Source organism: Bombyx mori, chromosome 5 (genome assembly GCF_030269925.1).
Source record: "Bombyx mori chromosome 5, ASM3026992v2".
Classification (NCBI taxonomy): domain Eukaryota; kingdom Metazoa; phylum Arthropoda; class Insecta; order Lepidoptera; family Bombycidae; genus Bombyx; species Bombyx mori.
In genome coordinates, this window is record NC_085111.1 from 6,337,991 (window position 1) to 6,364,813 (window position 26,823).

Sequence of the window (26,823 nt, forward strand, 5' to 3'; positions counted from 1 at the left end):
ACTACTTTCTGGATTACTTTAAATTGTCCGATTAATTTTAATTTTTAAATGTGTTATGGTAAATAATATACATGTCACCTTCCCAATAACTATTTAAATGCTTGTACTGATGTTCCTAACGCTAAGGTTACAACGGTTATTTTTGATTTGAATCGGATGTCGTCGATTTGTAGACGAAAATAGCATCAGTAAAGTATGCGTGGGGTGTTAATTGAAAAATTGCTTTCAAGACGTACCTACCAGTATTCATACCGTAAACGTAATATTCTTGATCAATCATAGCATGGCAGTACTCAAAGTTGTGCGTATAAAGTATTATAAAATGAAAACTTTCATTCCTCTGACGGCATGTCTATTAATTTATTTTGAAAAACTGCTGATGCATACTTAAATAGCATATTCATTATTTGAAACGTGGTTGGTCAATTCAATTGAGGGTTTAAATTCGTATTATTTCTTGGGACTGAAATGGCGGAAGATAACTTCAAATCGGACGTGGCAGATGTGAGATTTTCCCTCCAACGTTTTACCTATGTAGATTACGCTGTGTTTATTATGATGTTGACAATTTGTGGCTTAATTGGAATATATTTTGGATTCGTGAATAAACAGAAATCAACCCAGGATTACCTTATGGGTGGAAGAAACATGAAATTGGTGCCTGTTTGTTTTTCTTTAGTTGCAAGGTAAATATAAAACTATTCATTAATATAAGTTAAATATATAAATGGATAACTGTGAATAAAACACATACGGGAGCTAATCCAAACTTCAATAAGACAACACGTACATTTTGTCGTATACATTAAGGGGCCATCAAAGATCGCAGATTTCAAATGTGAATAACCAATATGTCAAATGAGACTTAAATTACAAGTCAGAGATAGTTATACCTAATGGTAGTATCCGAGCGGTTTTATAATAGGTTTTTTTTTATTGCTTAGTTGGTTGGATGAGCTCACGGCCCACCTGGTGGTAAGTGGTTACCGGAGTCCATAGAGATCTATAGCGTAAATGCCGCCACCCACTTTGAGACATGAGTTCAAAGGTCTCACCTTTAACAGTACAACGGCTGCCCCGCCCTTCAAACTGAAACGCATCACTGCTTCGCGGCAGAAATAGGTAGGGTGGTGTTACCCACCCTTACGGATTCACAAGGCGTCCTGCCACCAGTAAAAGTAAAGTAAACCGTACTCTTTGTTTTTTTTTCAAAATTCAAATTCCTTCTTGAAAATAAAGTGGGTTACATAATTACCTAGTCAGGTCATAAATTCTGTCACATGTTTAATGTAAAATAATTGAAACAAGTTTATTCATTATGTAACCATTCATATACCAAAATCAATTTAACAAAACACAGATTATTATGACACTAAAGTTTATTCAAAATGACCTCCGTGATTTTGAATACAGGCCTTCAATCTGCGCGGCCAGTCGTCTATCGCAGCACGAACGAGGTCCATGTCAATATCGGCGGCTGCCTTAATCAAGGATGTCTTGAGTGACTCTAAATTGGGATGAGGCTTTGAGCACGCCTTTTCCTCCAAGTGTTGCCATATCTTGAAATCTAACGGATTCAAATCTGGACTGGAGGAGGGCCAGTCTTCGTGCCGGATGAAGTCGATTTCACGCGCCGCCAGCCAGTCTTGTGTGCTCTTCGCTCTATGAGCTGGCGCCGAATCTTGTTGGAATACCCAGTGCCTGTTATTGAACATGGTATGAGAAACAGGTTCCTCAAGGTTCGTCAGGACTGTATTTTGATACACAACTGCATTCGTTTTTACACCTTTCTCACAAAAATGTACCTCTGTTAAGCCCCAATAAGAAACTCCCAACCATACCATGATTGAGGATGGAAAATGACCTCGTTGGACACGCGGAATACGGTTGCTCGCTTCTTCACTACTGTGTGCGTACACCTTATCATTTTGTTTGTTGTAGCTCTCTTCTATGGTAAAAAATTTTTCATCCGAAAAAAGAATTTTCTGATATTTTTTTCCCGCGTACCGCTTCAACAAAGCGCGGCATCTCTTCAGTCTCAGGTCCATTAGACGAGCATTCAAACGATGTCCTGTTTTTCTTCGATATGCCCGAAGCCCTAAGTCTTCATTCAACACCCTTTTTACGGTGGTTCTGCTTAACCCCATCTGAAGGGCCAACAGTTTCTGCTTACGTTTGGGATTTCTTTGAATTCGCGCCTTCACAGCTTTTATCACTGCTGGAGTCCTAACAGACCGAGGGCGACCACTTCTTGACCTGTCATCTACACTAGAGTCTTCATTCTATCGTTTGATGGTACGATAAACGAATCTTTTGGTTATATTCAAATTTTTCAGTATGTTAAAAATTTGAATTGGCGCGTAACCGCAACGATGCAACGCAATAACTGCAACACGGTCTTCTTTAAGCGTCCACTTCATATTTAAAAATGAGTAAAATTCTAAAAGTATACATTTTTATTTTCATGAACAATTCGAAATTCGAATTCAAAAAAATTTTTTTTGTGGCCAGCATTCTAAAAGAAAAGTTTTTACTGTGTGAAAATACTTATGACCTGACTAGGTATAAGCATAGTTGGAAATTTTAGACCATCATGCATTTCGGTCTGATTCCGTGACGGCCGTTGTACTGTTTACAATCACATTGTAATGTGGTATTTGGTAACATTATAATACAAGGCGAAGTCGTCGTGGCCTAAAGGATAAGACGTCCGGTGCATTCCTATCTAACGATGCACCAGTGTTCGAATCCTGCAGGCGGATACCAATTTTTCTAATAAAATACCTATACGTACTTAACAAATGTTCACGATTGACTTTCACGGTGAAGGAATAACATCGTGTAATAAAAATCAAACACGCAAAATTATAATTTGCGTTATTACTGGTGGTAGGACCTCTTGTGAGTCCGCGCGGGTGGGTACCACCACCCTGCCTATTTCTGCGGTGAAGCAGTAATGCGTTTCAGTTTGAAGGGTGGGGCAGCCGTTGTAACTATACTGAGACTTTAGAACTTGTATCTCAAGGTGGATGGCGCGTCTACGTTGTAGATGTCTATGGGCTCTAGTAACCACTTAACACCAGGCGGGCTGTGAGCTCGTCCATCCATATAAGCAATAATAAAAAAAAAGAACTCTATCCATTTTCAGTAATCCATTAAAATAATTAACTTACTGGCGCTTCATTATTTAATTTCTTTTTTAGTTTCATTTCAGGTATATCTCTGCTCGGAACGCCCACAGAACTATATCTGTTCGGGACGGCTTATGTGTTCTCACTGTTCGGCGCCGTAGCAATGTCTCTTATATTAGGATCAACATTTCTACCGGTTTTTCATGAGCTCCAAATAACTTCAGTTTACGAAGTGAGTTTTCGACAGACACAATTAAAGAAACACGTTTTTATTATAAACTAGCGACCCGCCCTCGCTTCGCTTCGGAAACATTAAAACACACATGAAACCAACAATAAAAAATAAAAAAATAAAATAAAAAAAGTAGCCTATGTTCATCAGGGACAATGTCGGCTTCTAATGGAAAAATAATTTTTCAAATCGGTCCAGTAGTTTCGGAGCCTATTCGAAACAAACAAACAAACAAATCTTTCCTCTTTATAATATTAGTATAGATCAAGTAAAGATTAAGATTCCCGGTTACCTATTCGCGAATGCTAAATTTCAATGATATAATATTATATTACTTTCAGTATTTGGAGCTGCGCTACGATAAACGAGTCAGGATATTTGGTTCAGCTATATTCAGTATATATTTGGTAAGTTTTTACTCGTGGTAGGACCTCTTGTGAGTCCGCTCGGGTAGGTAGCACCACCGTGCCTATTTCTGCCGTTAAGCAGTAATGCGTTTCGGTTTGAATGGTGGGGCAGCCGTTGTAACCATACTTGAGACCTCAGAACTTATATCTCAAGGTAGGTTGCGCATTTACGCCGTAGATGTCTATGGGCTCCAGTAACCACTTAACACCAGGTGGGCTGTGGGCTCGTGTACCCATCTAAGCAATAAAAAATAAAAAAGTTCAGTTCATGTATGAATTAGATCTTGAATCAATGTCATGGGCTGGCTATAAGACTATGAAAATCCCTTATTCTCAATCGTGGCACTCTTGATAGAGTGGTCGTGATCGTCATGTAGTGTTGGAGGGGGCAGACTTGATGCGTTTCACGATGTCCCGCCATCTCTCCCTGCTCGAGGCCATTCTACTGCACTTATTTAGGGACAAATGGATCCATTCAAAATTAGCTTAGTTAATCATTTAGGTTTTCACAAATCGATAATGATAATGTGTAATGTAATCTCCTTTTAATTTTATTGATTTCTTCATACAAAATCGAATCGACGTAATAATGGAAAATATAATTGTTACATATTATTAGTAATACAGACTACAGCTTCCGTTCCGGTAGACTAAGGGGATATTATTTTTCAAATCACAGTCTTACTTTGTCTAGTAATTACAGGGAATAATTTTTGTAATTCTTTTTTCTGCACAATTTTTAAATAGAAGTAAGTGATTTTTCACTAGACAACAAAGACGAGTTATTCTTTCTTGTCATATGAGACAAATTTTTATACCATTTTTTTTATTTTTAGATGGCTTGGCTGCCTATAGTGATATATGTTCCGGCTTTAGCATTCAATCAAGGTACGAGACAACGTAGAAATAAGTAATAATTTAATTTCTTTAATATTAAGTAACTCAGAAGATCGTATATGATAATGGATAGTCAACTACTTTGTCCACATCGGACAAAGATTCGTGTCATGTCTTGGCTCTTTGTGTGGGTGTTATCTATATATATTCATACATTTCAATAGTATGACTATTAGTCTCTGGAGTCTATAGTACAGTGTGCTTAGTGCGAGTTTTTAACGTTTTTGGCAGCGTAAAAGTTAATTCAAATTTGTATGCAGTTGGAACGTTTGCCTATGTTTGCCGCTGTTCTTACATAATCCTAGTTTGGGGCTATTAAAATTGTTATTAATTGTTAATAAAAAGAGTTTACTTACGTATCGAAGAACTTATCATTTGCCCTGAACTTATCATTTGCCTTAAGTAGTATCGAGTAATTGGAGCAATGAAGCGGGTATACACGATTTTCGACTTCTGCCGGGAGCCTTTTGGTACAGCCCATTATTTTTGCTTGGCTACATCCCTAGCATTGCCTGTCACAGTGAACAATAAAAAAAGAAAATAACGTCTTGCGATATCACTGATAGCATTTCCATCTTACGTAAAAGTTGTCGAACGATCCAGCTAGAAAGGCAGAGAGAGCCTTGATTCTAATGTGATTGGAATTTCGACTTTATACCTTGTACTTTAAGGAGGTTTCATTCACGTTTGGTGTCACTTCTTTGGCTTGTTCCTTAACTTAATGACCTATTTTTTTTTTGCAGTGACCGGATTTAACATACACATTATTTCACCGATTATTTGTTCTGTTTGCATTTTCTATACTTCCTTGGTGAGTGACTTAAAATAACCGAAGATTTACCTTTCTTTAACATTTGATGACACGACCTATTTTGGCGCAAGAATTCCTTTGTAATATTGTTATATTCAACAAGTATGCTATGATGATACCTGAAGTTGAGAAATATTAAGTTTCAATCCAGGAAGCAATAACTAACTTTCTATCCGTTAGTGTTACATACAAAATTTTATTGATTAAAAAAATTGTTGCTAGATCAAAATGATAATTGTAAGTGAGTTTAAAATGAAAGTTCATTTTATTTTAGGGAGGACTCAAAGCGGTTGTATGGACGGATGTGCTTCAAACCATTGTAATGGTATCAGCTATGATTTTAGTTATATTCAAAAGTACAATAATTGTGGGAGGTATCAACGAAGTTTTGAGACGAAACTGGAGTACCGACAGACTCGCGTTTCCATCGTACGTACAGATTATTGCGTTTCAAAGTTCAGTGGCAAGCGTGCATATCTTTCAATTATTCCGAGTATTATATGGTGCATGAGCACCGCTTGAGTTAAAACTCTTTTGCCTGTATTTGCATAATCTTGAATGGTAAATCAGTTCTCAACTAATAGATTATATGTATTTATGTATTTAAATTCATTTAAAAAAAAACATAAGAATTACATTGATAAAAATATTTTGTGTTTTCAAAATCTGATTCATCGGCTAACTTCGTCCTTTCGTGAATCATTAGTGATTTATCTTTTAAAATTATTCTATTTTAGTTTGACTTTTGATTTAACGGAAAGACACTCAATCTGGTCTGTGTCTATTGGTGCTACATTCTATTGGATTGGGAATATTGCTGTCAATCAATCTATGATGCAGAGGTTCCTCGCTCTCTCAGAGCTAAAGTCTGCTAAACGGTAGGCTAAGTTTTATATATAAGTTTTTCTGTATATTATTTATCTTTCATCATAATTTCTGTTTCATGTTATGTTATAGTATTGTATATGTTATATAGAATGAAGACTAAAACATCTAAATACATATTATTATATATATCCCTACATAAGAGTGCTTCACGTATAAACTCCACGGTGAAGGAATAGCATCGTGTAATAATAATCAAACCCGCAAAATTATAATTTGCGTAATCACTGGTGGTAGGACTTCTTGTGAGTCCGCACGGGTAGGTACCACCACTCTGCCTATTTCAGCCGTGAAGCAGTAATGCGTTTCGGTTTGAAGCCGTTGTAACTATAGTTGAGACCTTAGAACTTGACTCCAGGTGGGTGGCGCATTTACATTGTAGATGTTTATGGGCTCCAGTAAACACTTAACACCAGGTGGGCTGTGAGATCGTCCACACACCTAAGCAATAAAAAAAAAACTAATCATTTAAATTAATTACATTCGTAATCTACACCGAAATTTATATTTGATTATAGGGCAATTTGGGGTTTTCTTTTTGGAGTCTTCGTAATAGTTTTTATATGTGGATACAGTGGATTGGTTGCATATGCTAAGTACTATGAGTGCGATCCATTGGATTCAAAATTGGCTCTGGCTAAGGACCAGTTATTGCCGTTGTTGGTGATGGATGTATTTAACGATTGGGAAGGAATGCCCGGAATTTTTATTGCAGGAGTATTCAGCGCTGCTCTAAGGTATGCCCGAAGGAACCTATTAAGTTTTAAAAAAAATATTGAAGAAATCAAAACCCAATTAATGCATTGACAGTAAATTGTTCAGAGTTTTTCACTGAGAGTTTCTTACTTTAAAATTTATTTGGTGAAAAATAAGCAAGCTTGTTTTTTCTTGACCTCATCTATGTTTTACACCAAGGAAATCACTTGCATTGAAAGAGAGTAATTTCTTTTCAACCTTCCTTTCCAAGAACTGTTTCTCTTTGTTAATTATGTAACCTTAGATAATCTTATTACAAAATTATATAGAATATATTGTATTCTAAGACTTAAGCACTAAAACAGAATATACTTTTATTAGTTTTAACATTTTTGTAGTTCGTTATCAACTGGTCTTAATTCTATGGCTGCGGTAGTTTTAGAAGATTTCTGGAAGCCTTTCTGTAAAGTACCGACACCCAAACAATCTCAAATTATTGTTCGTTTAGTCGTCATCATTCTCGGCTGTATTTGTTTTGGTAAGTTTACGAAAGTAAAACATTAATTTTTTTATCTTTCTGAGAACTGAATGAAACCTAAGTAAAATCTTAATACAGCAAAAGGAGGAAAATCCGTTTTAACATTTTGAGTTTCATAAATTTAGTTTTTTAAATTTAATTCCAAACATAATCTTTAACTACTATCCAAATCTAAATTCAAACATTTAAATTTTTTTTTTTTTCCGATTTGTAGATTTCATTAAGACTATCTTTTTGGTTTCATCTCGCGTTTATTTTTTTTCATTCTATTACCTTTCTTACATTTCGAACACTTCACTTTTCGTGATCACGGGTTATTCTCGGTCCTGTATTTGAAAAGTCGTAAATATTATCCAAAATAATTAACTACAGATATTTTATTTCTTAGACATTTATACCTGTTCTTTTGGCTAAGCATAGCGTTTCCACCAACAATTTAAAGGAAAAAAATCATAAGTCCAAGACAAAACGGCGTAGCAAACTTAAGGGACATCGTTTATTTATTACTTATATTATCGGAGTGTTAAAACATTTTACTAGCTGGACCTGTATCTATCTATCTATCTATCTATATGACTAACATAATTGTTGACAGATTAAAGACGTCCAATTAACTTGAATACTTTCACACAGATCGAGGATTGATGACAATACGAGTATAACAATTTTATAATTTTGATTGAATATCCTGACCAGAATAGCCACGATAAAAATTAAGATTAAGTTAATAGTACGGCTATGAAAGCATTCTTTTAGTTGTTTATTTTTTTCTCCTTATTCTATTGATTCCATATATGTTACAATTTTTTAAAAGTTATATTACTTTTTTCTAGGTTTAGTGTTCGTAGTTGAAAAACTAGGTTCTGTATTACAATTAACGATGAGTTTATCTTCAGCTTCAATGGGACCTCTTGCAGGAGTGTTTCTGATGGGACTGTTCTTTCCGTTTATAGATTCAACTGTAAGTTTACACGATCCTATGTGATCCTTATCTGATATCAATAGAATAAAGCTATGTCCAACTGTCGATACAAGAGCCTGCAGACAGCTTGATGCTTCATTTCGCATTGGTTTCGATTAAAACATCTTTGCGTTGGGTGAGAATTTGCATTGTGTTATCTTTAGAATAGTCTCTATCTATTTAAATACAGGAGGACAAAGTCGTCATTGAATTGTAGTAATAAGAAATGTTAAATGATTTTTGATTTTCCACACATTAGATTTTCCCATGCTATGTAATAATAATGCGATAAAATTGAATGTTTGTGTTAAATTAGATCATCTATTAGATTAGAACGTCTTTTAATATGTCTATTTTGACTGGCATTTACTATTTTTGTGTATCAGCCATATTACCTTAGTTTACAGTCCCGTGCATTTTTTAAACAATATATGTATATGATATCTAATGATTTGAGCCAAAACAAATAAGATAATACTGTGTTCCGAATAACTTTACAACCATATACAGCACTTGACGGTAAGTTTTGCACATCGACCTTTGAAAGAGACAACCGAGTAAATTCGGTTTCATAGAGCGTTGTCTCTGTCGCAAATATCTTTAAGACGTTTGTCATTTATTGTTCAGGTGCGATGGTATGTCGGACTGTTAGTGTTTCGTACGACAGAGATAGCACTCTTGAAGCCAAAGTTACCCGATTGTCTCTTTCCAAGGGGCGAAGTGCAATATTTACCGTCGGGTACTGTAATTGTTAAATCTGTTCGAAGCACAGTATTGTCTTATTTGTTTTTACTATAATAGTATTGTCTTATTAGATATTTTGTTAAAACGGTTGTTAAGCCTGTTCGGGACATAGTATTGTCTTATTTTTTTTTGCTCAAAGCATTAGGTTTTACATATTTTGTTTAAAAAATCCTCTATAAGTTTTACCTTTGATTTTTTCCGATGTGGCAGGTAACATCACCTCTTTTCCACCGAACAACGTATTTCGACTTTAGTCAACGTGTTTTTTTTTGTATTCTAGGATGCACTGTGTGGTGGGATAATTGGATTGCTATCCGCATGGTGGGTAACAGCACAGTCTCAATTTGCGATTGCAAAAGGTCTAATGAAGTATAATGAAAAGATCAGATTCACTAATAACTGTAGTTACACTTTTAAATCAGCAGTCGTTCATGCTACAGAGAGCAGGTCAGTTTCTTTTAACACACAAGCTCACCGATCCCATGAATTCTTTTTAAGTTCTTACCTGACCATTGAACACCATCAGATATGATGCCGAAGTCGTGTTCTATAATCGATCTATGTCCCATCCATCAAAGCGAAAGGCCTGATTGCACACGGCATACATATATAAGTTTTTTTAATTGCTATTGTAGGCAAACGAGCATACGGCCCACCTGATGGTGAGTGGTTACCGTCGCCCATGGACTTCAGCAATGCCAGGGGCAGAGCCAAGCCGCTGCCTACCGTATAGAAAGAGCGGTGGTTACTATCTGTGCGGACTCACAATCACCGTACAAACAGCAAACGTAATATGTTTCTTTTTGAAGTCGTTGTGGCCTAAGGGATAAGACGTCCGGTGCATTTGTATCGAGCGATGCAACGGTGTTCGAATCCCGCAGGCGGGTACCAATTTTTCTAATGAAATACGTACTTAACAAATGTTCACGATTGACTTCCACGGTGAACGAATAACGTCGTGTAAGCGTAAAAGTTAACTCAAATTTGTATGGAGTTATAACGATTGCCTACGTTTGCCGCTAGGGCAATGCTGTTCCAACGGCATACAGCTTTGAGTTAACTTTTACGCTATCGAGAACGTTAAAAAACTCGCACTTAGCACAGTGGTGTACTCGTATCGAACGACGTGATTGTGTCTGTCTTCAAATCCCATAGGCAGATCCCATCTTTTCTGATTAAATACGTATATAACTAATGTATACAAACGAGCTCTAAGATGAAGGGTAGTAATCGTGTAATCACACCCGCAAAATGAATAATTTGCGTGTTTTATATATATATGGAATATAGACCACACTCCTCAGGGTGAGTGGTGGTGTCCGGTCGTAAGCCTCTATGGGTTCTTATCACCATTTTATAAAATAAATCTACACTAGTAAATGTCGCGACAAGACTTAATCACTACATAGTATAAAACAAAGTCGCTTTCTCTTTCCCTATATCCCTTGGTATACTTAGTTCTTTAAAACTACGCAACGGATTTTGATGCGGTTTATTTTAAAAGATAGAGTGATTGAAGAGGAATGTTTAAATATATAATAACATCCATTAAATAGTGGAGAAATACTGTTATTTTTGAGGTTTCTAATGTGATGTCGTAAATAATCATTAATAAAATTTCATGTTTCCGAAGCGAAGCGAGGGCGGTTCGCTAGTATTTTATAAGTTGTTTAATGTAATAGATTGATGCGTTTAGTTCTAGCGAGGTGCCAGCTTTGTACCGTATTTCATATTTATGGTTCACTGCGCTGGGTTGTATTGTAACCGTAACGGTTGCATGTTTAGTTTCGTTAAGGACTTCGAATAAAGTTAAGCGTGACATAAGGACATTTGCTCCTGCTATTAGGAAGTACTTAAACAAACGGGTGAGTGTTTTATTTTTCATTTGTTTTAATTGAATGGAGTTCTTTTGTTTTTGTGTTCCACTATTGTTTTTTTGTTTTTCTCTAAAATTGCTGCAGTCACTATCGTCGCCCATATATGTATACATGTATATGTAGTGAAGATTCATTAAAAATGGATTCGCTCCGTAATAAATAATGAACCTTCGGAATTTAGTTTTTATCTCTCTCGTTGGGCGAATAAGGTTTGGGTCCATCTAATATTATGTGTGTACTTGAACCTATCACAACGTAAATCAATCTTGGGACACTCACCATGAGACATGAGGTCGAAATCTCGAATTCAGAACAGAAACAGAAAGTATGGGTCGACATAAATTTATTGTTAAATTTACGAAAATTCCGTTGATTGTATTCGTTAAGACAAATCTAATGACTCTAAACCCGGACCAGTTACTAATGACTATTCAAGATATTCTTGTGTAAAATCATTATATTGTCATTACAAGTATACTATATTAGAAGAACATTATATTGTCATGTCGCGTGGAGCACTGCTCCGGGCTCCGAAATACCAGCTACTTCCATTTGACTCCATACAGAAGAGGCCCGTTCGGATTGTCGATAATGTCGATGATCATTCTCACGGATCGTTTGGAACCTCTGGGTCTGCGGAAGGACTTTGCTTCTCTCTGTATTTTGTACCGAATGTTCCATGGGGAGTGCTCTGAAGAACAGAGATGATTCATCTCGTTTTTACTATTGCACCGCCTGCTACCGGAGTAGAGTTCATCCATACTACCTGGAGCCACTGCGTTCATCCACAGTGCGTTTCCCGCATAGACATCAACCCAGCGAAAAGTACTGCGGTGCTATTTCAGAGGGGAAGCTCCACACGGATTTCCTCCCGGATTAGGAGGAGGAATCTCACACCCCCGATTACTCTCTTTAGACAACCCATACCCTGGACTAAGAAGGTCAAGTACCTGGGCGTTACCCTGGATGCATCGATGACATTCCGCCCGCATATAAAATCAGTCCGTGACCGTGCCGCGTTTATTCTCGGTAGACTCTACCCCATGATCTGTAAGCGGAGTAAAATGTCCCTTCGGAACAAGGTGACACTTTACAAAACTTGCATAAGGCCCGTCATGACTTACGCGAGTGTGGTGTTCGCTCACGCGGCCCGCACACACATAGACACCCTTCAATCTCTACAATCCCGCTTTTGCAGGTTAGCCGTCGGAGCTCCGTGGTTCGTGAGGAACGTTGACCTACACGACGACCTGGGCCTCGAATCAATTCGGAAATACATGAAGTCAGCGTCGGAACGATACTTCGATAAGGCTATGCGTCATGATAATCGCCTTATCGTTGCCGCCGCTGACTACTCCCCGAATCCTGATAATGCAGGAGCCAGTCACCGTCGACGCCCTAGACACGTCCTTACGGATCCATCAGATCCAATAACCTTTGCATTAGATGCCTTCAGCTCTAATACTAGGGGCAGGCTTAGGGACCCCGGTAACCGTACTCGTCGAACTCGACAAAGAGGTCGACGTGCAACCTAACCCATGCATCAGCCCGCTGAGTTTTTCGCCGGATCTTCTCAGCGGGTCGCGATTCCGATCCGGTAGTAGATTCATTCGCGAAACAATTGCTCTTGAGTTGTTAGGTCTTCTTCGGAGGCGCTCGGGCAGTTGTTAGCAAATCCCACCCCTCTTGGCTGAGCCTTTGCTCGCCCACCTGTCCTGGTGAAACTGGAAAGGCCTTCGGGCCACCAGTAAACTTTCAATCATAAAAAAAAAAAGTGCGTTTCCACAGTCCTTTTTGCCACGTACCATCCGGCTTTGGAATGAGCTCCCTTCCACGGTGTTTCCCAAGCGCTATGACATGTCCTTTTTCTTAACGGTAGGCAGCGACTTGGTTTTGCCCCTGGCATTGCTGAAGTCTATAGGCGGATGTAACCATTCAATATTAGGTATGCTCATCTGTATACAAGGGCAATATAAACGGTGAAGGAATAACATTGTGTAATAAAAGTGAAACCCGCAAAATTATAATTTGCGTAATTACTGGTGGCAGGGCCTGTTGTGAGTCCGCGCGGGTAGGTACCACCGCCCTGCCTATTTCTGCCATGAAGCAGTAATGCGTTTCGGTTTGAAGGGTGGGGCAGCCGGTGTAACTATACTGAGACCTTACAACTTATATCTCAAGGTGGCGCATTTACGTTGTAGATGTCTATGGGCTCCAGTAACCACTTAACACCAGGTGGGCTGTGAGCTCGTCCAACCGTCTAAGCAATAAAAAAAAAAAGATAAATATTATCAAATTATTATTTAAATAATAGTATTAATTAATTTACTTTCAGGAAGGAAACGATTTCAGCATGGACGAGAAATGTAGATTTAACATTATACCGGAAGCCTTCAATTGATACTATGACACTCGTAGATAAACATTGTACATATAATAAATAAGTTAACATTTTTAGTTTTTCATTTTGATAGTATTAGTTGAACCAGATCAGTCCACAGCGGATATGATGTTAAGCCGTTACTGAAGCCCATCATCACAGCTACTACTAATAGCCGCTTCCCTTATGACATGAAGATACTTCATTTATGTTAAGATCAATATTTTTTAAAGAATGGCCATCAACAAAAATCATTATAATTCACAGTTTTTTAACGCAATCCCAAGAACTGACATGGTTATGTAACGATATTCATAACTCAAACAATTTAAAGTGTAACTAAGTGGAGTAGTATTTTAAAAACGTAAAATTCTTTATAAAGCTTCTCAACAAAAACCTAATGTTACGTAATGACCGTGACAGCAGTGAGTACTGTTTAAAATCCTTTAGGTAATTGAAAATGCTTAATGATATCTTCCTTATCAAAATACACTCAATTTTTCCTCTTGACTGATATTGGTTGTAGTTACTTAAAATCGTGTTAATTGCTTATTTATGATTACAATAAAATATGGTGAAGGTTGTTATTACCTACAATTTGTTTACGATAACTCGATCTTCCATAAGTCCATAGGATGCAAGATAAGTTAAGCGATAGGTTTCATGCTAATGCTTCTAGAATGATTTGCTTTAAGAATCCTTTGGTTCGATATTAATAGAGATGTAACAAGCATCTACTTAATCATGAAAAACAAACTTAATTAAATTAGACTTTCATCTACTATCGGATTTAAGTACTATTCACTATATGTATACAAGGTACTATTCGATAGTTTTTCTTATAATACTTGATTCATATTGTTTTACCGATAGAGGCGACGTGCATACTGAGTGACCATTATGTTTTAAGCAATAAAAAAGGTATAATTTAAATTCATATACCATTACATAACACCGATTATTAAAATCTGTTATTGCCGCTGTGTTTACAATAATGATGTGAATTGTTAACAAGTAGGTAAGTGTCATTAATGAAAAACAATGGATGTTATCGTCGAATTTTGCTTTATTTGATTAACAGATATCGTATTTTTAGAAAGGCCAACTGCTGCCAGTTCTGAGTCCGTAGATTCCGTTTCTGCAATAAAATATGAAACAAAAAAAATTTATTAAAATTTGAAAATAACAATAATAAGCATTTCGATTCATTTCTAATGTTTTAATTTAATACATTCTATGGTAGGTAATAAGTTAATATAGTAGGTAAAAAGTAATTACAACTTACCCGCGCTTACCAAATACGGCATTACCCATGTTGAAGGTACCTCCAGAGCACTGATTGTTCTGAGCCTGATTGAGGTTGTTACATAGTCTGCCAACGAAACGATTGTGACGAACAGTGGAGGCGTACAATTCGTAGGCTCGACTGTGAGAGCAGGTACTAACTCTGCAACCCGGTTGGGGGTTTCTGCCACCGTTGGGGTAAAAGTCACCATGAGCAATGCGGTCAAAAATACCGAGAAGACCACCGTCGGTGTGGATTGCCTCCACATAAGCTCCTGCGTTACGGTTCAGGGCTTGGTTGTTACCACCCCACCTGGGCCCAGCCGGATCCAAACCTGGAAATTTAATGTATTGTTATAATGGTGACATAGTATGAGATTTGTTGGGAGCCTACGAAACATAGTGCTATTAAAATGGTCACTCTACCCCTGATAATGGCGCATTTTTTTTGTAATTTTTCTTAAATTGTAACAATCTTTAACTTATAAGTATTTATATATACAAGGAGACTCACAGCACAAGATGCCGATCGCACCTTAAAATGACAGCACCTGCACAGCAAAATGACAGGCCTAGAGTTACTAATTGTGTGCGATGATATTTGATATTCATATTAGCTTGTTATATCTATGTTTGAATGTTATTCGGTCTGCGGGTTTTCCTAAGCTCGTCTAGAGTGCACCGTAGCCCACTGAGTTTCTCGCCGGATCTTCTCAGTGGGTTTCTCTGAGGTTGAACTGTGAGCTCACCTACCCATCCGCGCATACCTAAAATAGCCCCTTAGACTACTAGCGATCAGGTAGCGCCGTTAACTCACACTCAGTATATTTTTTATTCCATAGACGGATGAACAAGCTCACGGCTTTGAATGACTGCAACACTTTTCCGCCCGATAACGGCGATATAAAGCGGATAGCGAAGAGCTCACTCTGTGGCATTCGTTTCTGCAAGGTTGTGGACTCGCAAAGATCGAGCATTACCTTGTAATCGCTTTAAGTAAATGAAGATTATTGTTCCTTTTTGCGTGACAAGAACGGTTACAATATATTTATGGTTAAATTAAATTGATACGGCTTTCCGTTTGTTTGGTTTAGGCAATAATGTTGTTTCGGTTCACAGAGCGATTCCATTACGACAATTTCCTAAGTTATAAACAAACTAACCGGTAACCCTGTTGGGTCTGCCACCAGCCTGTCGTCCAGCGTTACCGACAACGTGCGCGCCCAAGCTGAAGCCAATCAAGTGGACTCGACCCCAATTGCCGCCTCCGTTGTTGATGAGCCAGACCAAAAAGTTGCCAAGGAACTGTCCGACACTGGGAACTCCATTGACGGCAGTGTTGTATAGACCGTTGGCAAGACCACGCCAGTCCACAACAATAACGTTGCAGTCGGAGACGGCCAGCAAGGCGGGGCGGATCATGGTGTTCACAGCGGAGTTTCCGTTGCTGTTCCAGCCGTGGACAATAACAAAGAGAGGCAGGTTTCCATTGTAGTTCGAGTTCCGGATAGAGTTGACATTGCCATTTGTAATAACTTGATGGTTGTTTTGGTTACGTCTGCGAACAATTTGTAACAATTTTCAAAATGCTATATCAAATACATATACATGTATGTATATATGAGTCGACTATTATCAAAGGCGGCAATCTGACTTTTGGACAATGATTGGTAAATCAGAAAAACGAATTATTGACTTTGTATTCCATTGGCAGTCACAAAACTCTTCGGAACGACATCTTAGATAAATAACAGGTTAACTATTAACCTTTATTTAATGCAGGTTTTGAACCGTATTCTTTGAAGGAGACGATTATATTCAAATAAATCTGTATTGACATATCAATAAATTTTTTTTGTCCAAATGTACAGATTGCCGCCTTTGATAATAGACGACTCATATATAACTTTATACCTTATACTTTTAATATGGTCTTTCTATATAACGGATAAGCTTATAAGCACGACAACGTGTTAGGCGTGTTTGGGAATAAGCAATCGACAGTTTATTTTAATGTAAAGTTATATAATTTATTATAGTTAGTAGTCAAGGATAGTTAATAATTTAAAATGATTTTTTAATCTTCAAAATAATTAATGCTCGACTTACCTGGTGAAAAGCCAGTATTGGTTGTTTGCACCGTTCCTTGACATAAGGATGTCTTCCTCGGCCGGTTCTTCCAGGTCAACGAGGTGAGGAACACCCTCGCCATCAGGCATCCAAACGTATCGGCTTACACCTTCCACATAGTGACTGTTGTCTCCAGGGATCATGGGGATAGCATTGCCAGAAGACACTAAAATAAGAAAATTTTAATTTGTTTCAGCGTTGACTAATGACAAATCAACTCTTTAGTTTATTGAATTCTTTTAAACGACCAGAAAATAGTAACCGTAAGATATAGGAGTTTATTTGTGTTGAAATGTCGAGTGGACATATTATTAGCTTTCTTAATACTCAAACAGTAAAATGTGGTTGAAGCTATAAAGGGAAATTGAACGGAAAATTAAGCAAAAAATACCCGCGATGATCGATTATCACTACATAGTATAAAACAAAGTCGCTTTCTCTGTCCCATGTCCCTATGTATGCTTAAATCTTTAAAACTACGCAACGGATTTTGATGTGTTTTTTTTAATAGATAGAGTGATTAAAGAGGAATGTTTATATGTATAATAACATCCATTAAATAGGGGAAAAATCAACAATAAACGAATTACAGTTTCCGAAGCGAAGCGAGAGCGGCTCGCTAGTTTCAGATAAATTTCAGAAAATAAATGTCGAATTTGTATGTTATGTTCAATGGAATAAAAATTGAACTGTTTGTGGATTCTTTAAAATGTCTATAATAATACTATGGCCTTATGAATATTTAAATGGGCAAATACAAAACAGCTAAGCACAACTTTATTCTTTGTTTGTCTAGCAATTTCCTTTTTATGTTACTGAGGGACTGTTGACGAGCTTTATCGCTATTAATAAATAAAATGTAAACTGTCTTTTTAAAAGGATAATAACAAAACTAAAAGAAATCGCAATACAAAAATGAATCTAGTGAGATGTCAGTGATTAGGAACGACCATTGGGTGGCAATTAAATAGTCTGAGATGATTAAAATTATGTGATATAAGATGATAATGCAAAAGTGGTGGAAGTGGTGAAATATGGTGGAATACTAACATGCTATTAAGCCAGCCAGCACTAGTAGGAGCTTCATGTTGCTCGCAATCGTGAAATATGGGAGCCGGCAAGAGTATTTATTCATAATTCATTATCTAATCAGTTGTGGGTGCTGCCTGTAAGACCCTACGATTATGTAGGTACATGTTCTTTATCTTCAGATCATATTGACGCAATATGCTAAATAATAATAATTTTAGTTATTATATTGTTTTTATTTATTCAATTCTATAACAACATGTTAATTGATATTTATTAGTTTGTTCGTGAGGACTATTTCTTTGAATTTTAGACAGTCCCAGGAAAAATAATGACCCGGTTAGTTACTTTCTAAATAGTCTGACTGAAGACCAGCAGTAAAAGTGCAATATTTTACAAATAGCGAAACAAGGTACTTTTTTAAAATTAAAACCTTAGGATTGTCTGTCTCGGCTTCCATCAGTATTCAGCTTCCATCAACATTGGTACCCGCATACGTACCCACTATAAGTGGGGTGGGTGGTGAATCCTATATTTTATTTGCATGGCTTACAAATGGAACAATGATTCATCTAAGTTCCATGAACATATAAATTTTTTTACTTAGTTATAAAACTTCCTTTTAACCTTATCGTCAAAAATACTTTATGTTTAGATTTTAAAATCTCAAATTATAAAACGATTTTTTTTACCAAATATAAAATGGTTGTCTTTTTTATATTTTCAATAGTCTCGAAGCAGCAGATTTTTGAATTTTTTTACTAAGCCATCTAACGAACCGTGGCTTTTACCGTCTTTTTGGAGAACCAATGTCTGGAGATAGAGAAAAAACAGCAGTTTGGACACGAAAAACATAACAATTAGGTATCATTGCAAAAGAGATTTCGAGTCTTTCTTACCTTTTCGTTAGTAGCCAAAGAGGCTATTCTAGCTTCGCGCAGGTGAGCTCACGAGCTCAACCTGAGAGAATTTGACCACCAGAGAATATCTAATCGACGAGTTCGACGAGGACGGACGGTGACCGGTGTTTGGAGAGCCAAATGGTACCGAGAGTGGATCTGGGGATTTCAAGACCCAAGACATATTTCGGGCGACGTCGGCTTTTGCGTCGGATGTGTAATTAGCGCCGGCAAAGATACGAGGATTATCGTATCGGCCGCTTTCTCGAAGTAGCTTTCCATAAGATAGATACGTATCGGTTCTAAATTTAGATCGTTGTAAAGGTCGACGTTCCCCACGTACTTCGGTGCTCCGACGGCTATCCTGCAGAAAAGGGCTTGGGTGACCTGGGAGAGAGTTTGACTGAGTTTGAGAGAGCGTACTGACTTGATGTGGGGACCGAATTTCATTTCTCTGTCAAGTGTGACGCCTTCGCCTTCGAAGCTCACGGTATGGGCTGACCAAAATTTTTTGATAGCGGGAATGGAGTTACCGTGTCTAATTCTGGATGAGAAATTAGCAGTGGTGTCGGGAGGGCAACCCCTTTTGAAGTGCACGTCTGTGCTTTTCGCGGGGTGATGTCGATGCGCCACTTTCGGAACCACTGTCCTAAATTAGTGGCCGCGATCTGCATCTGTTTACTATGTTTTTTCTGTTCTTGTTTTATCTGTTTACTATGTATGAACGACATCTTCCTACTCGAGTAGTAGATAGCCTTATCATCAGCGAAAAGGCTATGCTTCGAATACTTAGAAGTTTGGACATTATGTGAAGATTTGCGTGTGGTCGATATAGACTTGACTTCTAAGTCTTATAATTGATTTTAAGGTTTACAGGCGATACTGCATGCAAAGGTTAGTCACTAAGCATTCATAACCTTGAATTTGTTGTTCATGACGCGTTGAATCAATCAAAGCATAGTACTAATCCGACATCGTGGTGACTTAAGATTAACGATATGATTAAAGATTAGCAAGCCTGACACAACACATTAATTAATGTCGATTGGTAAAAATAAATGAAACGGAAATATTATTCAATCACAAAGCAGTGTTTTGTTAAAATTGACAAGGACGAACCGGTAAATGATTTTTCAAAATCTATCACGTTTCACCTTTTTTTGAACGACTGAAAAATGGTTCATACAACGTTTTCCATTTTCGTTTAAAATCAATTCCTTTACGAGAGCTGATAATAGATCAAACTAAGCAAAGCGATAATACAAAACTACAAAACTAATATATTAAATAATGGGTGTGTAATGGATATTGCTTAGAATAAGTTGATAGCCCGGGCCTGGAGTTGGACTTCATTCCGATAGAGGCACCCGTCACGCGCGGACGTGCTCATCGACCACTCGATCGCCCGGCCTTTGTTCGCCCGGCTTTTGTTAGCCCGGCCATTGTTCGCGCGGCCTGTGTTCGTGGTACATCTGCCGACTAAGTGCTCTTCCTGGAAGTTTTTATTTGTTTTGTTTCCTTTTGTTATTTCTGTGTTCGTGGTACATCTGCCGACAAACTGTCTTCCTGGAAGTGTTTAATTGTTTTGTTTCTTTTTGTTATTTCCGTTTTGTTGTGATTTTTCTTTGTCCTGCAGTAATCGTGCCGCATCGCCACCTGTGTTCAATAGAACCGCTCAGGTCCGAGAAGTTGGGGCCTCGCCGCAAGGCGAGTGTTTTCTAAGACCCAGGGTAGCCCCACCTGGGCACGTAGACATCATGGACGCTGTATTTGCGGAATTTCTCCGGCTTCGCTACCCAAAGCTCACTTCCGAGTTTCAGGCCTTCAAGGCCGATCACACTGCGAGCCCTCTCGTGGACTCCACCGAGCTCGCTGCTCCTGCGTCGCCTGTACCTGCGTGCAAAGCTTCTGCATCGAGCACCGCAGCCTCCGTCGTGCCTGCCGTTCCCGCGTCGCCTATACTGGCGAGTAAAACTGCTGCGTCGTCCGCCGTGGTCACCATTCCAGCAGCGCGATCATCCGCGGCCTCCGTCGCGCCGTCTAAAACACCTACTCGTAGGTCACCTGCGCCCGCCTCCTCGTCCTCCGACTCTGACTCGGAGATGGAGGTCGACCTCGCTCCCGCCTCATCGACGGATGGATTCACCCTGGTGCAAAAGGGTAAGAAGCGTGCCGCGGAGTCTCGAGCTCCCGCGGCCGCTAAAATTAGCAAAGCCGCGAACGCGTCGCGCCCCCGCCCTCAGACTCCCGTTGCGCCTCCAGCCCGTGCCACTCCGTCGCCGCGTCCGGTGGCACAAAATAAAGCCCAGACCCCTCCCCCGGTAATCCTTCAAGAGAAGGCAGCTTGGGAACGAGTTTCCCTGGCCCTTAAGACCAAAAATATCAATTTTACGAATGCCCGTAACCTCGCGAACGGCATTCAAATTAAGGTTCGAACATCCGACGACCATAGGGCCCTCTCTTCTTACCTCCGTAAGGAGCGTATAAGTTTCCACACATATACGCTCCAGGAGGAGCGCGAACTCCGTGCCGTTATACGTGGCATCCCTAAAGAGTTGGATGCCGAGCTCGTCAAGGCCGACCTTCTCGAACAAGGCCTACCGGTTAACTCCGTACACCGCATGCACACAGGCCGCGGAAGGGAGCCATATAATATGGTTCTCGTCGCCCTCCAGCCTACCCCCGAGGGTAAGCAAATATTCAACATCCGAACGGTCTGTAGCCTTTCCGGAATCGCAGTCGAAACCCCACACAAGAAAGGCACACCTAGCCAGTGCCATAACTGCCAATTATACGGGCATTCTTCCCGTAACTGTCACGCGCGCCCCCGATGCGTCAAGTGCTTAGGCGATCACGCCACGGCCCTATGCACTCGCGATCAAAAAACCGCGACAGAACCGCCTAGCTGCGTCCTGTGTCGAACACAGGGTCACCCCGCAAATTACCGCGGATGCCCCCGAGCCCCGAAAATAAATCGCCGCGTCGCCCGCCAAAACCGCCTCCGAGCTTCCGGCCCAGACATCAAAGCCTCGGCACCCTCTGTGTCGCAGGCTAAGCCAGCGTTCGTTCCGGCGCCGGTGCCCAGTGTCTCGGCCTGGGCGAAACCGCTGCCGTACATGAACACGGCTACAACTCCCTCCTCCGCGATTCGTCCCGCCCCCGCGACTCGTCCCTCTCCCGCGACTTGCCCTCCGACCGCGTCCGACAATCTCGCTTTAGCGATCGACTTCTTTCAGTCGATCAACTTTGAGCGCGTTAACGCTTTGGGCGACGCCATTCGCTCTGCCTCCACTGCACAACACTTTATCGCCGTTGTGCAAGAATACGCCGACGTATACGCGTCATTAAATACGTACGTCCTCCCCTCACTCCGCCGGTAATCAATGGCGTATATAAGTAGAATAAAGCCCCTATCCGTAACGATAGGATTTTTTAACGCTTACGGTCTCGCAAATCAGCGTGATCAGGTTTCTGACTTTTTGCGTGACCATCAAATTGATATCTTTTTAGTGCAGGAGACCCTACTTAAGCCTGCGCGCCGTGACCCTAAAATCGCGAACTATAACATGGTCAGGAACGACAGGCTCTCTGCTCGTGGTGGTGGTACCGTCATTTACTATAGAAGAGCCCTGCATTGCGTCCCACTCGATCCTCCCGCGCTCGCTAATATCGAAGCATCAGTGTGCCGAATCTCACTGACGGGACACGCGCCGATCGTTATCGCGTCCGTTTATCTTCCACCGGATAAGATCGTTCTAAGCAGTGATATCGAGGCGCTGCTCGGCATGGGGAGCTCTGTCATTCTGGCGGGCGACCTAAATTGTAAACACATTAGGTGGAACTCACACACCACAACCCCGAATGGCAGGCGGCTTGACGCGTTAGTCGATAATCTCGCCTTCGATATCGTCGCTCCGCTAATCCCGACTCACTACCCGCTAAATATCGCGCATCGCCCGGATATACTCGACATAGCGTTATTAAAAAACGTAACTCTGCGCTTACACTCGATCGAAGTAGTTTCAGAGTTAGATTCAGACCACCGTCCCGTCGTTATGAAGCTCGGTCGCGCTCCCGATTCCGTTCCCGTCACGAGGACTGTGGTGGATTGGCACACGCTGGGCATCAGCCTGGCTGAATCTGATCCACCATCGCTACCGTTTAGCCCGGACTCTACCCCGTCTCCTCAGGATACCGCTGAAGCCATAGACATCTTAACGTCACACATCACCTCGACATTAGATAGGTCATCGAAACAAGTTGTAGCGGAGGACTTCCTTCACCGCTTCAAATTGTCCGACGATATTAGGGAACTCCTTAGAGCTAAGAACGCCTCGATACGCGCCTACGACAGGTATCCTACCGCGGAAAATCGTATTCGAATGCGTGCCCTACAACGCGACGTAAAGTCTCGCATCGCCGAAGTCCGAGATGCCAGATGGTCTGATTTCTTAGAAGGACTCGCGCCCTCCCAAAGGTCTTACTACCGCTTAGCTCGTACTCTCAAATCGGATACGGTAGTAACTATGCCCCCCCTCGTAGGCCCCTCAGGCCGACTCACGGCGTTCGATGATGACGAAAAAGCAGAGCTGCTGGCCGATACATTGCAAACCCAGTGCACGCCCAGCACTCAATCCGTGGACCCTGTGCATGTAGAATTAGTAGACAGTGAGGTAGAACGCAGAGCCTCCTTGCCACCCTCTGATGTGTTACCACCCGTCACCCCGATGGAAGTTAAAGACTTGATCAAAGACCTACGTCCTCGCAAGGCTCCCGGTTCCGACGGTATATCCAACCGCGTTATTAAACTTCTACCCGTCCAACTCATCGTGATGTTGGCATCTATTTTCAATGCCGCTATGGCGAACTGTATCTTTCCCGCGGTGTGGAAAGAAGCGGACGTTATCGGCATACATAAACCCGGTAAACCAAAAAATCATCCGACGAGCTACCGCCCGATTAGCCTCCTCATGTCTCTAGGCAAACTGTATGAGCGTCTGCTCTACAAACGCCTCAGAGACTTCGTCTCATCCAAGGGCATTCTCATCGATGAACAATTCGGATTCCGTACAAATCACTCATGCGTTCAACAGGTGCACCGCCTCACGGAGCACATTCTTGTGGGGCTTAATCGACCAAAACCGTTATACACGGGAGCTCTCTTCTTCGACGTCGCAAAAGCGTTCGACAAAGTCTGGCACAACGGTTTGATTTTCAAACTATTCAACATGGGTGTGCCGGATAGTCTCGTGCTCATCATACGGGACTTCTTGTCGAACCGCTGTTTTCGATATCGAGTCGAGGGAACCCGCTCCTCCCCACGACCTCTCACAGCTGGAGTCCCGCAAGGCTCTGTCCTCTCACCCCTCCTATTTAGCTTATTCGTTAACGATATTCCCCGGTCGCCGCCGACCCATTTAGCTTTATTCGCCGACGACACGACTGTTTACTATTTCAGTAGAAACAAGTCCCTAATCGCGAAGAAGCTTCAGAGCGCAGCCCTAGCCCTAGGACAGTGGTTCCGAAAATGGCGCATAGACATCAACCCAGCGAAAAGTACTGCGGTGCTCTTTCAGAGGGGAAGCTCCACACGGATTTCCTCCCGTATTAGGAGGAGGAATCTCACACCCCCGATTACTCTCTTTAGTCAATCCATACCCTGGGCCAGGAAGGTCAAGTACCTGGGCGTTACCCTGGATGCATCGATGACATTCCGCCCGCATATAAAATCAGTCCGTGACCGTGCCGCGTTTATTCTCGGTAGACTCTACCCCATGATTTGTAAGCGGAGTAAAATGTCCCTTCGGAACAAGGTGACACTTTACAAAACTTGCATAAGGCCCGTCATGACTTACGCGAGTGTGGTGTTCGCTCACGCGGCCCGCACGCACATAGACACCCTTCAATCTCTACAATCCCGCTTTTGCAGGTTAGCCGTCGGAGCTCCGTGGTTCGTGAGGAACGTTGACCTACACGACGACCTGGGCCTCGAATCTATACAGAAATACATGAAGTCAGCGTCGGAACGGTACTTCGATAAGGCTATGCGTCATGATAATCGCCTTATCGTAGCCGCCGCTGACTACTCCCCGAATCCTGATCATGCAGGAGCCAGTCACCGTCGACGCCCTAGACACGTCCTTACGGATCCATCAGATCCAATAACCTTCGCACTAGACGCCTTCAGCTCTAGGAGCAGGCTTAGGGACCTCGGTAACCGTACTCGTCGAACTCGACAAAGAGTTCGCCGTGCAACCTAACCCATGAATCAGCTCGCTGAGTTTCTCGCCGGATCTTCTCAGCGGGTCGCGATTCCGATCCGGTAGTTGATTCATTCGCGAAGCAGCTGCTCTTGAGCTGTTAGGTCTCCTTCGGAGGCGCTCGGGTAGCTGTTAGCAAATCCCACCCCTCCTGGCTGAGCCTTTGCTCGCCCACCTGTCCTGGTGAAACTGGAAAGGCCTCCGGGCCACCAGTAATTCTTCAATCATAAAAAAAAAAAAAAAAAAAAAATTGGACTTCCTCAAGCCACTTCTTCCTCCCCACCCATGTTCCAGTTTACTATACTCTGGCCACTCCTATGAATTCGTAATTATACATTGTATCTTCGAAATATCGAAGTGGTGGTAACGTAGCGGAAGTTTTCATATTCAAAAAAACACGATGAACATGAACACCCGTTAAATACTTTTCACAGATACAGGTGGCAGGACCTCTTGTGAGTCCGCACGGGTAGGTACCACCACCCTGCCTATTTTTGCCGTGAAGCAGTAATGCGTTTCGGTTTGAAGGGTGGGGCAGCCGTTGTAACTATACTGAGACCCTTAGAACTTATATCTCAAGGTGGGTGGCGCGTTTACGTTGTAGTTGTCTATGGGCTCCAGTAACCACTTAATACCAGGTGGGCTGTGAGCTCGTCCACCCAATATAGATTTGGACCTAGAATACGATTGGAAACACGCTATATATTGGCGTCGCTAAGCGCAATAGTCAAAGGACGCGTCGAAAGCATTTGAATATTTGATCATAACTTTTAATTAAAATTACTTTTATGGCTTAATCTCGCGTTCTTTGACTAGCTCGGTGGTGCAGAAGTTAGGGTTTCTGACTGAGAATAGTCAGTGGCTACTGCGATGAGTTTCTCGATGAATTTGAGGCATGTTTGCGTGTCACATGGCCTTATCGAAGTAGCGTTCCGACGCTGACTTCGCATGGACTACAGGACTCTACAACGCATCTATTGTATTATAGTGATATCAGTATTTGAGTACCGTACATATAGGCTGACAGCAAATGTACAGAAATCTATAAGCTTTGCACTTTTTTCTGCAAGATATTATGTCTACTTTGTACATATGAATCGTTCACACACACGCACACGTGTTAGGTACACACTAAATGAGGAATAGAGCACGCGAGTCCCACGCGGTTAATTTGATATCAGGTGTACCACGCGGCTTAGTGCGCGTTAAATTATAAATTAAAAAAACACGCGTGATTTACTTTAAAGAATAGATAAATGACAAATGAATATATATAAATAAAATGCCACACGGACAGGTATACTTCTTTTGTATTTCACAATTTTAGAGGCTTTAAAGAAAAACATCTCCACATGTACGTTTAAGGTAATAAAGTAATAGTTAGTCTAATGGTCCAAATTTGAAATTTTTATGGTCATCAATGTTGACTGTGCTTTAGGAGTGATCGGTAGAGCTTCGGTAAAAAATAGAAAAAAAATCTCAATTTTGTGTGTTTGAATAGCTTTTTTTCATTCTTATTACTTATACCTTTGGGAGACGTTCAGTACCCTAATTTTTTTTTTATTTATTGATTTTTATTGGCCTTGTAGGCAGACGAGTATACTGCCCACCTGATGGTGAGTGGTTACCGTCGCCCATGTACTTTACAATAGCAGGGGCAGA

The 26,823-nt window shown here is 40.7% G+C and overlaps 2 protein-coding genes across 6 annotated transcripts; one reads left to right on the top strand and one right to left on the bottom strand.

Moving 5' to 3' along the window:
- The first annotated feature begins 244 nt into the window (after positions 1-244).
- LOC101736690 (sodium-coupled monocarboxylate transporter 1) lies at positions 245-13,632 on the top strand. 2 transcript variants are annotated; one of them, XM_004932290.3, is made up of 13 exons: positions 245-686; positions 3,204-3,363; positions 3,705-3,770; positions 4,607-4,658; positions 5,411-5,478; positions 5,753-5,907; positions 6,216-6,356; positions 6,882-7,100; positions 7,458-7,597; positions 8,431-8,558; positions 9,583-9,749; positions 10,999-11,167; positions 13,515-13,632. In XM_004932290.3, the coding sequence occupies exons 1-13, from the start codon at positions 469-471 to the stop codon at positions 13,578-13,580; spliced, it is 1,749 nt and encodes a 582-aa protein (XP_004932347.1). In that variant the 5' UTR covers positions 245-468; the 3' UTR covers positions 13,581-13,632. The 2 variants fall into 2 exon arrangements, with proteins under 2 accessions (XP_004932347.1, XP_021207739.1); XM_021352064.3 differs by lacking the exon at positions 10,999-11,167.
- A 975-nt stretch (positions 13,633-14,607) lies between these two features.
- On the bottom strand, positions 14,608-24,897 carry LOC692513 (lipase-1). Of its 4 annotated transcripts, XM_062668436.1 has the most exons (7): positions 24,757-24,897; positions 18,902-19,265; positions 18,024-18,203; positions 16,953-17,139; positions 16,007-16,401; positions 14,845-15,178; positions 14,608-14,697 (listed from the first exon to the last, which is right to left on the bottom strand). In XM_062668436.1, the coding sequence occupies exons 3-7, from the start codon at positions 18,106-18,108 to the stop codon at positions 14,652-14,654; spliced, it is 1,047 nt and encodes a 348-aa protein (XP_062524420.1). In that variant the 5' UTR covers positions 18,109-18,203; positions 18,902-19,265; positions 24,757-24,897; the 3' UTR covers positions 14,608-14,651. The 4 variants fall into 4 exon arrangements, with proteins under 4 accessions (XP_062524420.1, XP_062524418.1, XP_062524419.1 ...); XM_062668434.1 differs by lacking the exon at positions 24,757-24,897 and adding an exon at positions 24,583-24,723 and having other exon boundaries at positions 18,024-19,288; XM_062668435.1 differs by lacking the exon at positions 24,757-24,897 and having other exon boundaries at positions 18,024-18,815; positions 18,902-19,230.
- Between the last annotated feature and the right edge of the window lie 1,926 nt (positions 24,898-26,823).